The 17,087-nt window shown below is 49.9% G+C and overlaps 8 protein-coding genes across 8 annotated transcripts; 2 read left to right on the top strand and 6 right to left on the bottom strand.

Annotated features, from left to right (window-relative positions):
- Nucleotides 1-75: 75 nt before the first annotated feature.
- Nucleotides 76-1,134, bottom strand: aspf4 (allergen Asp F4; the record flags this gene model as incomplete). Its single annotated transcript, XM_056891948.1, has 1 exon — nt 76-1,134. One exon carries the CDS (start codon nt 1,132-1,134, stop codon nt 76-78), a length of 1,059 nt encoding a protein of 352 aa, XP_056756943.1.
- Nucleotides 1,135-3,022: 1,888 nt separating this feature from the next.
- N7537_000889 (isocitrate lyase/PEP mutase family protein) lies at nt 3,023-3,993 on the bottom strand (the record flags this gene model as incomplete). The annotated part of the gene is made up of 2 exons (XM_056891947.1): nt 3,023-3,805; nt 3,859-3,993. 2 exons carry the CDS (start codon nt 3,991-3,993, stop codon nt 3,023-3,025), a joined length of 918 nt encoding a protein of 305 aa, XP_056756942.1.
- An 891-nt stretch (nt 3,994-4,884) lies between these two features.
- Nucleotides 4,885-6,402, top strand: hosA (histone deacetylase HOS2; the record flags this gene model as incomplete). The annotated part of the gene is made up of 1 exon (XM_056891946.1): nt 4,885-6,402. The coding sequence occupies one exon, from the start codon at nt 4,885-4,887 to the stop codon at nt 6,400-6,402; it is 1,518 nt and encodes a 505-aa protein (XP_056756941.1).
- Nucleotides 6,403-7,273: 871 nt separating this feature from the next.
- Nucleotides 7,274-9,057, bottom strand: N7537_000887 (OSBP family protein; the record flags this gene model as incomplete). Its single annotated transcript, XM_056891945.1, has 8 exons — nt 7,274-7,374; nt 7,489-7,550; nt 7,600-7,913; nt 7,968-8,217; nt 8,271-8,546; nt 8,603-8,713; nt 8,804-8,909; nt 8,967-9,057. The coding sequence occupies 8 exons, from the start codon at nt 9,055-9,057 to the stop codon at nt 7,274-7,276; spliced, it is 1,311 nt and encodes a 436-aa protein (XP_056756940.1).
- Nucleotides 9,058-9,879: 822 nt separating this feature from the next.
- Nucleotides 9,880-10,808, bottom strand: N7537_000886 (GIG1 family protein; the record flags this gene model as incomplete). Its single annotated transcript, XM_056891944.1, has 4 exons — nt 9,880-10,017; nt 10,065-10,249; nt 10,311-10,493; nt 10,556-10,808. The coding sequence occupies 4 exons, from the start codon at nt 10,806-10,808 to the stop codon at nt 9,880-9,882; spliced, it is 759 nt and encodes a 252-aa protein (XP_056756939.1).
- A 554-nt stretch (nt 10,809-11,362) lies between these two features.
- Nucleotides 11,363-12,127, bottom strand: N7537_000885 (nicotinamidase; the record flags this gene model as incomplete). The annotated part of the gene is made up of 2 exons (XM_056891943.1): nt 11,363-12,007; nt 12,059-12,127. 2 exons carry the CDS (start codon nt 12,125-12,127, stop codon nt 11,363-11,365), a joined length of 714 nt encoding a protein of 237 aa, XP_056756938.1.
- A 687-nt stretch (nt 12,128-12,814) lies between these two features.
- On the top strand, nt 12,815-13,684 carry ssuA (RNA polymerase II subunit A C-terminal domain phosphatase; the record flags this gene model as incomplete). The annotated part of the gene is made up of 1 exon (XM_056891942.1): nt 12,815-13,684. The coding sequence occupies one exon, from the start codon at nt 12,815-12,817 to the stop codon at nt 13,682-13,684; it is 870 nt and encodes a 289-aa protein (XP_056756937.1).
- Nucleotides 13,685-13,901: 217 nt separating this feature from the next.
- On the bottom strand, nt 13,902-16,989 carry N7537_000883 (putative DNA excision repair protein (Rad26L); the record flags this gene model as incomplete). Its single annotated transcript, XM_056891941.1, has 2 exons — nt 13,902-16,846; nt 16,896-16,989. The coding sequence occupies 2 exons, from the start codon at nt 16,987-16,989 to the stop codon at nt 13,902-13,904; spliced, it is 3,039 nt and encodes a 1,012-aa protein (XP_056756936.1).
- Between the last annotated feature and the right edge of the window lie 98 nt (nt 16,990-17,087).

Genomic DNA, 17,087 nt, shown 5'->3' with positions numbered 1-17,087 from the left:
GAAAGACAAAATCTCAGTAGACGAGAAGATTGCTAGAAATGGGAAGGAGAAAAAAAAAAAAGACGGCGTGGCCATTTAAGAGGACCAGCCAAGGTTGACAACGAGACGGACAGGGCCGGCAGACTGGGAAACAGCCTTGTCGGGCTTACCCTGGTCGGCGGAGGTGTAGGCGCTGACAACGCTGCCGGCTCCCTGGGAGATGGAGGAGCACTTCTCACCCTCGTGGTTGCAGATCTGCATACCGGCAATGTGCATGTTGGCGAGCTGAGCGATGATGCAGGAGACGTCCCAGCCGGAGAAGCCGTCGTTCTGAGAGTTGCTCATATCGAACTCACCCCAGGTGGAGGCGTACTCGCCGACGAAGTTGGTAGGGAGACCTTCACCCTCGGCAGCACCCCAACCACCCTGGGAGTCGTCATCGATGGCAACGAAGATGCTGTGGCCGGGCTCAACGGTGAAGGTCAGAGCCTTGTTGGGGCTCCAGAAACCGTTCAGACCGCCGCTGGGGCCGTACGAGTTCCACATGACGACGGTCCAGGCCTTGGAGTTGTCGTTCTCGAAGCGGATAACGTGCTTGTACTCGCTGGCGACGCCCTCTTCGACACGGATGATGTTGCTACCCCAGGGGCTACCGACGTTGCCGATGTAGTCCCAGTCGAGGGAGCCAACGCGCTTGCTGGCAGTGGAGGAACCGAATCCGGTGGTGGAGTACTTGCCGTTGGAGGGGTAGCTGGCCCAGTTGCTGGAACCAGAAGGGCTGGAGCTGGAGGAACTGGGGGAGCTAGAGGCAACGGGGGTGGCGCTAACGGAAGAGATGGCCTCAGCGGATGTGGTGGTCTCGGCGGTGGGAGTGGCAGTGGCAGTGGGAGCAGCGGTAGACTCGGCGACCGCAGAAGAAGAATCAGAGCCGCCGAACCAGTTGTTGATCCAGGAGACGAGCTTGCCATCGATGACAGCGGAAACCTCCTCACCACGCTTCTCAACCTCGGCAACCTCAGCGGGAGCAATCACAACGGGCTCGACGACATTGATGTCTCTGGGGTGGGCGTGACGGCGGTCGTGGCCGTGAAGACGAGCGACAGCCGACCCAGCGGTCAGCGCCGTCATCAACAACATAGAGTTGGAGAAATGCATTTTGGGGAGTTGAACTTAAAAAAGAGTGACTTGAGCGAAAGCTCTAGAGAAAATTCAATTTAAATGAATGTGTGTGAGAGATGAAGAGAGAAGAAGAGAAGAAAGTGGACTAGGGGGGACTATTAGTACAATACCAAGTTACACACCAACGGGTCAGGCTGGGCCTGAACCCAAAAACAAAAAGGGCTCCACCTGGGCAGAATATCAGGGGCACTCGATTGATGATTGGCTGGTTTCCGGCTGTTCCTGGCCGTGCGCCCGTTTCCCTTTGTTTGATTGGTTGGCTGTCAAGGGCCCAGACTCTATTCCCTTGGTATTGTGTACTTGGCTATACTATGCCTCTCATCGCGGCTGTGCAGGTACTCGTTACTTGGGGATAAGGGGTTCCAAGGTTGTTTTCTCCTATTCTTCTCTATTCTATGTTCTATTATTATGATTCCCATTATTGGGATTCATATTGTTCTAGTATAGTTGCCTGATGTCAAACACGTGTACGATCGGAATGCTAGATACCTCGATGTGGGTGAAATGACTCGACTTCATCACAGCCCAACATCTATGAGTCTTAATATGACCAATATGACCAACGTTTCTGTATAATATACGTACATTCCAACTTACACATGTACTTTAAGACAACTTCTATCCCCATCATCCGAAATTCCCCACATACACCAATCGGCGAAGTGCACAGCAAGGATCTAAACTGTCTTACGAATCCCAAGGCAATCTTAAATGGGGACAACTCATCACCGTGTCGACGACAAACTACGTGGACAATGGTCAACTAACACTTGATAACCATGTACCTACCCAACTGATTTCTGACAGATTACTTTGCACTCCCTCTTACAGTTAATAAGGATTGTCCTCACCGTGTCAGATGTATCCACGGATGTGCACATAGCGAGGCGAATCTCTGCCGTTGATCTGCGGCCAGACCCCCCCTACGCAGCCGATGGATCCTAGATATTTTTTTCTGTAAGGCACCCCCATTTTGTTGTACTTACTGGTAGCGTCTAAGCCATTCTCCACCCATATGACGAGTCTCGCTCCCGGTTGTCTCCATAATGGCATGTCGGAACTGGCACGTCGGAACTGGCACCCCGAGAATCCAGGCCTTCAAATTCGGCAAACTGGGGCTGGATGCTCGTGAGGCGGTTTCATGTGTTTAGTCTTACTAAAACTTTAAGCGCGCTTGGCTTTTCAAAGGCTCCATATGTTGTACAACATTGTACATCGTATATTATATCCTCGGTATGACCGGTACTCCGTACACGGGGTACATTTTGCTGCCACAGGCGTTTCCTGAAACATTAGGGCTATCCGTGCAGGAACCCGTTCCTGGCAAACTCCTCACCTGCTGCAGGTACCCAGACCCTTGAATACTCACCTTTATTACTCTGAATATTTTAAACCCTTTTCACTCTTTAGGGTAGACCCCTAGTGTACCTAGTGTAGAAAAATTGTAGAAAACTGGGGTCGTAAATAAACAAAACCAAGGTCGGCACAGGAGGATCCTTGGTTCGGTCGACCTGCAACATGTCTTATTGGCTGTGTGGGAAATTAAATCTGCCTGTCAATTGCCCTAACCATAAAAGAAAACTACATGGCCCTATACATTTCAACGGTAAATTTGATTAGACCCGAATAATTCAAACTTTTCAAAGAATCAACCACAATATACTTCCTAGTAATAAATGTGGGTGGATGAGAAAATCGAACCATACGACTGGTGGAGACGATCCTACCTATGTTGTATTTACAGACCGATATTCTAAAGAGGAAGTTGCCAGTACCTTCACACAAAAACTGACTTTAACAAATATATACACTGTAGAGGCACTAACTGTGCCTGTACCGGGTATAACAGATGGCGGTATTCCGTTCATTTTTCCCCCATATCCACGCCACCCTCAAACGCCACACCACCAGCAGCCGCATCCACCTTAAGGCTATCATCCAGCCCACAGACCCTGAACAACATCTGAGGCGTTAACTCCTTATCAAGACCAGGCAAGCCATCACGCTTCAATCTCTCCAGTCCCTCGCGCATAGCCAGGAGAGCCGGACCCAAAGTCGCAAAAGGAAAGATGATAATACGGAACCCAATCTCCTTCGCCTCCTTCGCAGAAATCGAAGGCGTGGACCCATGCTCCACCATATTCAACAGCAAAGGCCACGACGCAAGGTCGGCCACAATCCGGCGAGCCATTTCCCGGGAAGATATGCCCTCTAAGAACCCGACATCCGCGCCCGCCTCCCTCGCCGCCCGCAGCCGCGCCAAACTCTCTTCATAGCCGTGCTGCTGCAGCGAGTCCGTCCGCGCAATGATCACGATATCACTACCGATCCGTTCACGCGCTTGCACAGCTGCCCGGATTCGACTGGTATAGGTTGTCGTGTCGACAAGCTGCTTGCCGAAGAGATGCCCGCACCGCTTAGTCTGTACCTGGTCCTCGATGTGGAAGGCCGCTACGCCGGACCGCGCGTATTGTTCTGTCGTGCGGGCTACCATGATCGGCCCGCCGTAGCCGGTGTCGGCGTCGGCGATCAGCGGTGTGCGCGGCGAGAGGTTTGCTAGCATCTCCGCGTTCGCTCGCATGTCGTTTAGTGTGCAGATTCCGAGGTCCGCTTGTCCATGCACCGAGGCTGCTGTTCCGGCACCTGTCTGGTCGGTGTCAGCTCGGGGCTTTAGACAAGGGCGTCTTTTACATTGTATACCATATATAGTGCGTCGAAGCCTGCAGCCAGTGCTAGTCGTGCTGACATTCCGTCATAGACCCCTGGAGCTGTGATGAATACCTGCGGATCCTCCAGAGATCGCCGTAGGGTGGTTGCTGCCGATGGAAGAGCCATGATTGTTGTCTTATGCTAACAGAGATAGCATTGACTTGCCGGGCCAATCCGATATACGTATAGCTATTGTCTAAGTGAAAACTCGGGGGTTGATATACGCTCACCTCAGAAAATGAGCCGCCTGAATAGCTTTCTCTCCGGAGGGTACAACCCCATTTAAGCAATTTTCACGCTCGTGTGGGACAAGCCTTTGGCCATCACTTCCCCACCCGTGCGTTCTTTCATGCAATTACAATCTCTCGATGACGCGCACTCTCCACTTACCCAGAATCACTGGGCCGATACGGCTGCCTTATGCCATCATATTTATATCAACATTCCAAGGCACGTAGGCAGCCTAGAAGATATATCTACACTCAGTATTGATTCGGCGAAGATTAATCAGTGTATATGTGATTGCTAGATGTCGATTGTTGCGATATTGAGTGAATTAACATTGGGATATATCAGAAATCTCCAATGCCACAGTTATCACAACAGGAACTCAAACGATACGGCAATGTTGGATATGCAGACCCTGCCCAGGTGGTCCTGCTTGGTATGAGCTTCGGCACTTCAAGCGGGGCACTTGCTTGGATCGTAGTTTTCACTGAACTGCTATAGACACAGTATAGTATGTAGTGAATGTAGTGATGGTATAGGCAGATGATTATTAACTTAGAATCTTCTTCCATTTTGAACTCGATATCTCCTTTTCCCCTTCCTATTTTATCTGCTCCTTCCTTTTATATAATGTTGGGGGATGCAAGATCTTTGGCCCCGCCCGGGTCCGCAGATCTGCTTAGTCATGAACTTCCTCCGGTCTCATCTCGAATTCCATTTATCCCAGCTGAAAATGAACGTTTCGGCGCTAATTCTTTGATTCTCGATCGTTTACCCATATCTGCCTCGATGGCTCGCTCCTCCGTTGTTCAGGAATATGCATCGCCCTCCGCCCCGACCCTCACCATCGACCACAAGTCCACCGCCGAGCTTCAGAACCTACAAATAGCTCGTCCAAAAGGCTACCGGGTATCATGGCACGCCAATCCAGCCGTCGAGCCCCACCACTTTGGCCAGTCACATCCAATGAAGCCATGGCGCCTCACGCTCACCAAACAGCTCGTCATGGCGTACGGCATGCACCACGCCATGGACCTGTATCTCGCGCGCGCAGCAACCTATGAGGAAATGGCCGACTTCCACGAGCGAGACTACCTCGACTTCCTGCAACAGATCATGCCCGGCGACATAGACAAACCCGACCAAGCAGATAACGTAGTGCGCTTCAACTTCGGCGACGACTGCCCCATCTTCGACGGGCTGTACAGCTACTGCTCGCTATATGCCGGCGGCACCGTCGACGCCGCGCGCAAGCTCTGCAACAACCAATCCGACATCGCAATCAACTGGTCCGGTGGCCTTCACCACGCCAAAAAAGCAGAAGCTAGCGGCTTCTGCTACGTCAACGACATCGTCCTCGGCACACTCCAGCTTCTCCGCCACCACCCGCGCGTCATGTACATCGATATCGACGTACACCACGGCGACGGCGTCGAGCAGGCCTTCTGGTCAACCGACCGCGTGCTCACAGTCTCCTTCCACAAATACGATAAAGATAACTTCTTCCCCGGCACCGGTGCACGCGAAGACACCGGCCCCGCACACCCACTCAACCCAGGCGCCCACCACGCCATCAACGTCCCGCTCAACGACGGTATCGACGACGAGTCCTACATCGCCCTCTTCAAAGAGGTAATCGGCGCATGTATGAAGACCTACCAACCAGGCGCAATCGTCCTGCAATGCGGTGCCGACAGTCTAGGCTGCGACCGACTGGGCTGCTTCAACCTGAACGTGCGCGCGCACGGCGCCTGCGTCGCATACACCAAGACCTTCGGGATGCCTCTGCTAGTCGTTGGCGGTGGTGGCTACACGCCGCGCAACGTTTCCCGCGCATGGGCTCACGAAACCTCAATTCTGGTTGAGGCAGACAACGTCATTGACCCCACGATCCCGGACTCTGTCGCCTTCCGAAACCACTTTGGTCCTGATTTCTCGCTCTTCCCGCCCCTGTCGGAGATGCGCAAGCTTGATAATAAGAATACCCGCGCGTATCTTGAGGGCCTTGTCGAGGCTGTCCACGAGCAGCTGAGGTATATCAAAGGTGCACCCAGTGTCCAGATGAGCTTTATCCCACCGGATATACTGGGTTTGCGTGAGGATACCGAGAAGGAGATCGAGGAGCAGACGATGCTGGTTGAGGAAGAGAGGGAGGAAGATGAGGGCGGTGGATCGGTCGCTTCGGCGGCTTCGGCGGCGGCAGGTTCTGGCTTGGCCTATACTGGCTCTGCTGGTGCTATCCCGCGTCCTAATCGGCGGCGGGATCTGGAGCGTGGGGCTGGATACAAGGGAGAGCTGTATTCATGAGATTTGTACGGCTTTCTGATGGATAAGTCCTTCCAGGAGTAAAGAACGGTTTGACGCGGCGTTTTGTATGTATTCGGATAGCGGAGGGGAGTTTTGGTTGTCTTTGTATGGTAATATTAGGTGGCATGGGTAGTTGCCATCTATTGTGATATCCCTCTCTTCTAGGAGAGCTTTGTATATTAATGGACAGAGAAGACACAAAATTAATTGATCAAAAGTCAATACAGTGGATGTGAACAAGAGAGGCGAGAATCCTGGAGACTACATAGTAAAAATGTAAGGGTAAACGGAGAGATTGATAAGAAAGACCCAGAATACCAAGCCCTAGGTGTATAAAATGCAAAAAAAAAAAAAAAAACCCCCAACTTCTTTCATATTCCCGGTGACTATTCCTTTTGTTCTATTGGATTGTTGTCTTCTTTACGCTTGCATTAAACCTGGCCACCTACCTCTTCCATTTCCACTAAGGGATGTGCTCATGTTCAATTGAGATTTCAGAAAAGTATTTTGATATTTTTGGAAATTTTAAATAAAATCAGATCGGGTATCCAGCAATGGGAGCGGCATGGTGACCGAGAAAAGAACGCTGTGTTGAAACATCAGAGGGGCAGGGGGAACTATCACAATGGTCGTGTCGTCGGCCGCCTCGAGTTGTGGCTGTGCTGGGTATTTCTGCGCAGGTTGACTACGTCATGGCAGAATGAGAGAGAGGGGGGAGTGAGTGTGATAACACTCCGAGATCATTCAGAGGTGAGAGGTGAGAGGTGGGAGGAAAAAGGCGACCTGAGCAACCGACCGGGGGTTGGATTAGGTCGGTGATAGCATGGATGGGCCGGAGGTGGTGGACGCAATGGGGCTTTTTCGTGCTGGCTTATGAGGTTTCCTGGGCGTCTACAAACTTCTCCACTTCTGATGTTTGAGTATCTGTCCGTTCCACGGTGCTTTGGGCGGCATCTGTTTTTGTCTCGGAGCCTGAGGGTGTGGCATTAGCTGGTTGTGGAGGGACATGCCTAGGGTCCTAGTTCGCGGAAGCGGAACTATCAGGGTGGTGCGGCGGGATGTGATATTGGGATGACTCCTTCTGACCTTGGAGGATGGGTGCGATAGATAGGATCTGCTTGGTGGCGACTTGGGGATCGTGCATATCGCTGGGACCGTCAGTTATATAGTCTTTACGGGTTGGGCAATTGTTCTTACACTTGAGCATTGATGATCCAGTCGAGGTCTTCTTCACCCTCATCCGGTCCACCGGGTCCACCTTGGACGGGACGGAAAAGCCGTGGACGCCATTCGACTCCCTCATCGGCGCGCTTCGCGGCCTCATCTCGTTGGCGGTCTTCGATCTTGGTCTTTTCGTCCGTTGCAGCTTCATGGTTTCGGGACAAAAGCGCTTGAACCGTATTATGCCATAACCGCTGCGATTCCCGCTCTCCTTGCTCCTCCATGGGGCGGACCAAAGGAGCTGTATGCTTGGCGTGTGTCGCATCGAACAAGACGTCTTTTTTGTGGGTCTGTTCTCGGTCAGTGTTGAATCCAGAAGAACCGTGCAGGTATACGGAACGTACATGAACATCCTTCAGGTCCATCTCCTCATTCCACAATCCGGAGAGTTCATATAACACCTCCCCAGTCTTTTCATTTTTGATAGTTCCCCCAATTGCGTTATAAGTACCGGAGAAATATCCCTTGGTCTTGAACTCGATATCGGCCACGAGGTTGTTCTCGGGACAACGCACATAGCTGTGATCACCAAGCTCATACTTCATCTTTCCGAAAAGAATGCCGCGTGCATACATATTGGGTTGGGTCAGAATACTAGTTTTTTGTCAGTGACTGAAAGGTCCATAGGTAAAACCGGCGCAACATACTATCTTTCACCCTTTTCTTTATCCCCGTGGTTCATCAACCGCAGAATGGCGATGCCCTCCATAATACTAGCAGCGGAGTTGCCCAGAAACCTGCTGCGGGGCTTGAGTGTTCCATCAATGCGGATTTTATGCTCCGGCGCTGCAAAGAAATAGCTTGACTTCGGCGGGTGGTGGGAGGTCTGTTCGGAGATGTAGTAGGCGCGGGTTCTGTCGGGATAGTCCCAATAGCAGGTAAAGGTCTCCCCAAGAATGGGGTTGAGCGGCTTTTTCACTCCTCTATGCAAGTAGGTATCAGAATGTGTTCCCAGACAAATAGCAGGCGAGCGACATACGGTGGTTTGATGTGCCATCCACTCAGGTAAAATTTGACCACAGAGACAAAGCGCTCAACGGGATCCTCAATCGCCGACATAGGTAGGAGGGTTTCAGGGTGGGCCATGAAACTATGAAAGCTCTTACGTTAGTCGATATATCCCAATAGTAGCAGGTAGCTCCTAGCTAGCTTGCTTGTTTGGAGCTGGATGTAAACGTACTTAGTGATCCGCTCCAACATAGATCGGGGCTCGAGAATGAATGTCGGCAAGACGACCCGACTCAGGTCGGCACCTGGCCGCAGCTGAGAAATGATATGCGAAAGAACTACGAAGGCATAGCAAGTCAGTTGTGTGTCCGGGAGTATTGGGGATTTGCACGCACCATTTCCCTGATCTGGCTCAACGACCTCGTCCTCACCACTTGGCGGAGAATCTTCCATGGATGATCGGCCTAGGTCTGCGTTAGTTGACATGTTGAAATTATCAAATATCAAATATCAAATTATCGAATGGATGATAGTGGGATAAACGGAGGGGAAGACAAACTCACTGGCCTGTGAAGTACGGCGGAGATGCGGAACCGGCATGACTGCGTTCGGAAATGAATTATATGGAATTCCTAAATTCCTAAGCTTGAAACATTTATGAAATAAAAAAGAAGAACAAAAAATAAATAAATAGATGCCTAAGTGAAACCCAAGACAGCTGACTTTGTGGCGGGAATTCCGGAAACGGGCTTTTTACGATGAAGTTGAAAAAACATGAAAAAAACCGAATGTGTAGTTCAAAAGAGAAAAAAAAAAATACACTAAAAAAGACACTAAAAAAGACACTAAAAAAGACACTAAAAATTGTTCTGCAAAAAAAATAATAATTCAACACATGTAAAATGCTTAGCTTCAAAGAGGGGCCAAGTGACTGTATTTTTCTTAACTGGGATTACTGGGATTACTGGGATCGGCTCCAAGTTTATTTCAGCCATACAAAGGCACAACTATACAGCATATGTACCTCTCTTTCTAACCATTCAAGGCATTCAAAAAATATAATCCAGAACTAACCTCCGTATATTCCATTCAACCTTTCCCCAAAAGATCATCAATGAGGGGCATGGCTTGGCAGGGAATTCAACTAGTACCGTATTCGTATACTTTGTACACCAGACTGCATGTATAGATGATGCTTAGTACCTATGAGCCTAGGACATACAGAAAAGGAGAATCTTTATTTTTTCCATTTTCCCTCTATTTATCCTCTCTATCTTCAATCCAATGAAGTTTGTAAACCCGTGCACATCATAGCCGTTCGATCAGCGGTACATCTCCACGGGTGATCTCCCTAACAAATGCCATATCCGGACGATGGAGCATGACGTGGAAGTGTTCTATCCCGGGGACCGACTTAAGTGACTTCCAGTTCTTGAACCAAACCACCTATGTTGTCAGCTTTTCATCATCCTAATACCGACTTTCTCCCATACCTGTTCAGGTGGTACCCGGGAGCAAAATGTGTCCTGCACATAGCTCTCTATGGCTGCTCGGGCGCTTGCCGTTAGGTCATCTGTGGTTGGGTCATCTTCCAGCTCGAACTTGGTCCACACTACCAGATGGATGATGTCTTTATCCACTCCGTATGGCCAGTCGTTGTATATGATTCGAATGTCCTCTAGGCAGTGAATTAGTCTTTCACGTGTTCTAAAATCTAACCCCGGTGACCTGTGCCATACCCTCGTATTCAAAAGGACCCCCTCTAGGCTTGACATCCTCCCAATTGCCATCGCCCCAGCCCAGCCTTTCCTTGACCACAAACCTCATGACAGATGTATACTTCGCCTTGATGTGCGCCATGTATTCCAGATACTTGCGCAGCTCGCTTGGGACGCGCTGGAACCGATCAATCCGGTTGGTACCTGTGGCTCACAAGTTATGGTTAGTGAGTTGAGTACATCACTAACTAGTAGTTGTACTCAACTGGTGATCTCCTTCACTTGCTCCCAATCCTGTCGGATATAAAGGTGATCCGGGGTCGAGAGACATTGAATATTCTTTAGAGATTGATCACGTAGAAAGCCAGGACATTCGGCTGTCCATTCCGACCGAGGTAAATTGACGAGCCAATATGGGAGGGGTTCGGAGGGTACCCTGTGGTTGTGGAAGTGCAGGGCCGCATCGGTATCGGCATCGGCATCGGTCGATTTCTCGTTGAGTGTGCTGATTGGGGGCATTGATGGCCGCCTAAAGTTAAGCATCGCGAGTAGATTGAGTTCTGAACAGATCTACTGTAGTAAAATATGATACATATGATACATATGTTCGAGTGTTGAGTGGTGAATCTCCCCCTTGACACGACGTCACTCTGCAGTAGTGCGGAAAGGGGGATGAAGTTGGGACGTTTCTGGTAGTTGCTTGTCGATCACTCCACTGGCGATCTATTTTTGTATCTGACATATTACTGGCATATTACTCGCATTGGAAATTGTTTCAAATACACAGAGTACATATCAGAACCGTTGGGAGCTAGTGGGGTTTGTTTTCTCTAATTTGAACTATAGACCGTGCAATGGGAAAATGCCATCACACAGGGTATAGTGGCACATCCACGTGAAAGATACATTTCCATCATCTATAACACTATCGCGAGACCTACACAATAGATAAAGCATGATATCAACAGCAGGGAAGCATGGTACTTGAATCCATATTCGACACAAAACACTTGGAAGGGAAGAATTGCGTGATAGAAGTAGGATGAGAGAAAATAAGACTATCAGCACTTCCCTTACAGCTCCCTGATAACGGAATCGTTCATAGAGATAATAGACACCCCAGCAGCCTCAAGCTCACCCTTGACGGCATCCCAACCAGTAGGCACGACACACTTGGTTCCCTCCTCAATAACCCAACTCTTGAATCCAACCTTGGCAGCGTCAAGAGCTGTAGCCTTAACGCAATAATCCCCAGCCAAGCCCACAACAAATACATCTGTAACGCCTTGACCCTTGAGAGCCGCGGCAACATCTATGCCGACCGAATGTGCGTTGGTTCCATGATCGCAGTTTCCGAAAGCATCCGCAAACACAGAGTACATCTCAACCTCGGGGCGCATGCCTTTGTTAACAACTAGATGTTCGGTAGAGGTGTCGATTTCGGGGATAATCTCCGCGCCGGAGGTCTCAGCCACACAATGGACAGGCCAGAGTTGCTGCTGTTTTGTTTCTGATTCCTTTCCTGGTGCGGGGTTGTGGATTGTGACGAATGAAATGAAGGGCTTGTTGTCAGGCCCTGGATGGTTACTGGCAAACGAGATATGGTTCGTTGGGTGGAAGTCTTTGGTCAAGATGCGCGCGACAAATCCAGGCTTTGCAAGTAGAGTGTTGATTATTGAGGCAATGTCGCGGCCCCCTTGCACGGCGAGTGACCCATGCTACTTTGCTTATTAGTATATATGGTATTCTATTAAATTTATTCAACTCACTGGAGGGCAAAAATCTTCTTGCATGTCTACCACAATCAGGGCTGGTCTGATCGTACGATCTGCTGCCATTTTGGAGCTGGAAAGATATGGGAGTAGAGAGCTGCTGATGGAGATTATGGATAGGGCTATGGAGGGGTTTGAAGTCTTTTGGGGATGGTAGATTCTGATTGGTACCCTATGAATAAGAGAAATGGGGCAGAGTCCTTATAAGATAGAGATAGCTAAAGAAAAAAAAAAGTACGTTGTGTACAACAACATTACGATAAGCTCAATGATATTTGTCTGGCAGAATATGAGCTCTCACTAGCTCTTGCACATAGGCGGAAGAACCAGCGGTAACTCTATGACTAATCCAGGGCCACTAAAAACGATGCTTTCCAACTTTCACCAAACCTGCTCTTCTCTCTTACCTCAGGGCTACGGCCCCATAATGATTTGAACTGGATAATGAGTGATAACTACAAGGTATGTGTGTTGTGTCACCTTCTCTTTCCCTCAACCTGATGAATATATTATTGGAGCTGTCTGAGCTTTTGCTATGCGGATAAATTCATATACGCTTTTTTTCTGAACTTGTGTTTCAACATCTCATGTCACCAACAATTTCACCCAAATCAGTCGCTAACTTGCCTCTGATAGTCAACAGAATATTGTAAACTCAAGAAACCCCCATGATCATTCGACTTTCAAAAATACCTAGAAACAACAACCCCCTTAGTCTCTATTATCAAGTCATCTCCATAGTCTCCCATCAAAATGGCATATGATCCCCGCCGAACAAATTCGGGGACTTCAACTCCCCAACCTCCTCCCCCTCCCCCTCCACCACCAGAGACATCCACACAAGCCGACATGGCCGCAGCAGCCCAATCCCTAGAAACAGCCAACCCGGCCAACGCTGCCACAGACTCGTACAAGCTCAAGTTCTGCACAGTCTGCGCCTCAAACAACAACCGCTCAATGGAAGCTCACCTCCAGCTCTCCGGTGCCCCAACTGCTTTCCCCGTGATATCCTTCGGCACAGGCTCCCTCGTCCGTCTCCCCGGCCCATCAATCACACAACCAAACGTGTACAGCTTCAACACAACTTCCTACAACCAGATGTACGAGGAGCTCTCCGGCAAGGATGAGCGTCTGTACCGCGGGAACGGTATCCTGAATATGCTCGACCGGAACCGCCAGCTGAAGTGGGGACCCGAGCGGTTCCAGGACTGGGTACCTGGTGTTCCGCGAGTCGACCACCTCTCCAAGGGTGATAAGGGTGCTGTCGGTACGGAGGGAGGTGTCGTGGATGTCATCATCACATGCGAGGAGCGCTGCTGGGATGCTGTTGTTGATGATCTGATGAATAAGGGCACCGCGCTCAATTACCCCGTCCATGTCTTCAACGTTGATATCAAGGATAACCATGAGGAGGCTTTGACTGGCGGAAAGGCGATTCTTGATTTAGCCAATCGTCTGAATGAGGCTGCTGTTGCTGAGCATCGTGTTCATGGCTCCGAGGGCTGGGAAAACGGGACGGGTCCTGCGCGCCAGAGCTTCGACGAGAAGGTCCCTGAGATCTTGGCCGATTGGCAAGAAAGATATCCCAATTTGCCGGCACTGTGGACTTTGGCTTGGCTTTAGGTCCCCTGTCTATGATGCGATCTTCGTATGGATATCTATTTACCTACAGCCATCCTAAGAGAATGGTCTAGTGCCAATGATTTGCAGATTCCGTGTTATCCAGATGAACTGTTTTTAGCGAGTGTGGTCAATATCGCATTTATTTAATGCATGTTATACAATTAGAAAGGGGTATCGAGCAAAAAGGAAAGTAAAAAAAAAAAAAAACCAAAAACACTCAAAGACGTGGACTCTCCTCCTCGGGGCCCCCTTCATCTTTGATCCATTCATCTTCAACATCCATCTCCTCCTTAGTAGTGTTTTGAGCCGCAGAAAGTAGTACCTCCCTCCTCTCTCGATACCACCGGTCAAGACAAGCTCTCCGCTGCGCCTGGGTCATACCCTCAACAACGAGCGCAAACTCCGTAGCATCAGCGTATCCAAACCGCCGCGCCATACTACAGAACTGGCGACGTCTGACATCCTCCGGGGGATGGTACTTGAATCGCATAGGTTCCTCCGCCGGCTGGGAGAAAGGCTGCGAGGACATGAAGACCTGACGGTCACCTGTCGTGTCATTTTGAGCCAGTTCAGCACGACGACTGAGGTCTTCCTCGACACGTGAGGAACCGATCACTTCATTGTTGAGGTGGGTGTATTCCACGCCAGCGCTTGCGAGAATCGCCTGAACGGGGTCGTGTTTATGCGGTGTTGGAAGATTGGCTGAAGGCTTGTGATCTTTTTCGTCATCGTTGCCGCAGATCATGGCCGCGAGTTGGCTCATTGCCTCATCTTCAGATTTCATTGGTCGGTCGGTGTAGTCGTAGCCTTCTTCTTCTGCTTTGAGATCGATGTCGACGACCTCTACCCCCGCGCGGCTTTCGGCGACATTTGTTCTGTTGACGATGTCGCGTAGAACGATGTTCGTGTTCTGATAGCCGAAGAAATTCTTCAGACCAAAGATTTCACCCTTTTTGTCTTTGTTTTCTTGGACGCCTTTGAAGTATCGACGCTCGGAGCTTGCGTTGTATCCAATGTTTGCCTGTTGCTGCTTGTAGATCTGTCGAGCGTAGACGATTTCTTCAATCGTGCCGGCAGAAATAAGCCGGAAGACTTCCACGTCGCGAAGTTGTCCTATGCGGTAGGCCCGGTCCTGGGCCTGCAAGTCGTAGGACGGGTTCCAGTTTGGATCAACAACTACCACTTTGTTTGCCGAGGTGATGTTCAACCCAACACCACCAGCCTTGGTTGATATTAAAAACACAAACTGGCGCGAGTCGGCATTGAACTCGTCTACGGCTTTTGCACGGTCCTGTAAACTCATGGACCCATCCAAGTAGCTGACGTTGTAGCTAGTGTGATGAAACAGCATTTGCAACATCTTGAGAAGACGCACACTATGCGAGAATATAAGAACTTTGTCTCCATTCGAATGCCACCACTTAAGTAGCTTTCGCAGAACTTTCCATTTGCCACAAAACTCGGGGTTCGCGTAGTTGACGATGGAGTCGCGCGAGCGATAAAGATCTTCCCATTGTTCAGGCAGCGCAAGTTCCAGATAATCTCTATCTTTTTCCTGCTTCTCTTTTGGGTCTACTCCTTGCGGGATCAGGATTGCCAGATGATTGCTGAGCTTTTGAAGCACATTGATAGCAGGGAACACATAGGATTGCCAGGTTGGAGGGTCCCTATCGGGGATAAAGCGGCGACAACACCAACCGGCCTTCTTGCCAGATCTACAATCGCATGGTTCCGTAGATGTCTTGATATAATCGACGATGTCACTGTCAAGGAAATTCTCGTAGGCTTCGGCTTGTGTCTCAGTCAGAGGACAAAAGACAACCCGGTCGATCTTTTTGGGCAGCTGATCCGCGATCAATGACTTCATCCTCCTGATGAAAAATTGTGGAAGCAAATTCTCAACCAACTTCTTGGCTGTTCTCCGTGCTCTGCTGAGCTCGCTCAGGGTGGCATCGTGTGATTGTCCGATCTTCAGTGGGTCTGATATTTGTGCCTTCCAGGTGCTTACCGGACCTAGAACACCGGGGTTTGTCCAGTTGAGAAGGGTCCATAATTCCTCATACTTGTTCTGGATGGCCGTGCCAGTGAGCCCTATTCGACATAAGGCATTAATCTCATTCATAGACTGGGTAGTCCCCGATGTGCGCTCCTTGATCTTGTGGCACTCATCTGCGATCACGCAGTCCCATTCGATCATATTGACGGATTCTTTGTTGTTCATGTAAGTGGTGTAGGTGGTAATCAGGACTTCCACCCTCCCTGACTTCGCCGCATCGAGGGCAAGATCCTTGTTCTCCCCATGGTAGCTATCAACATGCCACCATCCCCAGCGCGCAAACTCGGCCCTCCAGTTTGCGATAAGTGTTCCCGGGCACACGATGAGCGTGCGTGGATACCAAGCGCTGTCATCAGATCTGCGCATCTTTCGCATGCGCTTTGCGTCACGTTCGTCCCCCGTCTTTCCATAGGCAGCGGTCAAGAAAGCAATCACCTGGATGGTTTTCCCAAGGCCCATGTCGTCTCCTAGAACACCACCCTTTTGATATACAAACAGCTCGTGGAGAAACGCGACTCCCTCTACTTGATACTGCCGTAACCACTGGGCGATCGGGGCAGGAATTATGCCCATCGAATATGGCAATTCGATGTCCTTGTACTCCTGCTTGTGTGTGCTATCCGGAAAGGCAGGTCTTTCTTGCAGTTCTTCGAGCCGTTCATCATCGGAGAAATCCACGTCCTTGTAGGTGGGCGGTAGCTTCAGTCCATGATCTTTCAGGTGTTGATGTTTCTGGTCGAACTGACTGCGGCGAGTTTTGAGATATCCAGGTAAGGCATCTTCTGCCAGCTCATCCTCCGAAGCTGCTTCGCCCCATTGTTTCATGGGTCGCTTCGGCTGAGGCGTTGGCCGCTCTTGTTTTTTTCGACCAACAATTGGATCTCCCCTAGGCATTTTGGCTTTGCGGGTTGCTGCAGCAGTTTGTTTGCGTTTGAGGGATTTGCGCTCTTTGAATTTCTTATACGCCAGCTCGCCATCGTTGGCGTCCTCCTCATCACTGTCCACGGGCTGGATTTTTACAGCACTTGATGAACCAGAAAGTAGAGTACGCGATGACTCTTGCTTAACCGGTGTAGCAACTTCATGTTTCACACCAGAAAGCCTGTCTTGAGAGAATGTGAGTTGTCTGTCAAACGCGTCGAAGAGGTGTCATACTGCTAGCAGTTGGAGTTGCATAGTGCGTCACTTCCAAGTCATCATCATCTGAATCGATGGTAATGGCATCATCAGTGTTCTCATTATCAGCCATTTTCTCTGCATTTCTGAAAACAGAGCTCAAAGGGTGGCAGAGAGTAAGTCGAAGTGGGAAGTACCAGACAGTCGCGACCCGATGTCACTTACGGGAGA

The sequence above is a fragment of the Penicillium hordei genome, assembly GCF_028827395.1.
Source record: "Penicillium hordei strain IBT 12815 chromosome Unknown utg000001l_segment0_segment0, whole genome shotgun sequence".
In the NCBI taxonomy this organism is placed as follows: domain Eukaryota; kingdom Fungi; phylum Ascomycota; class Eurotiomycetes; order Eurotiales; family Aspergillaceae; genus Penicillium; species Penicillium hordei.
The sequence above is the reverse complement of the archived record's forward strand: the minus strand, read 5'-3'. Positions and strand labels throughout refer to the sequence as shown.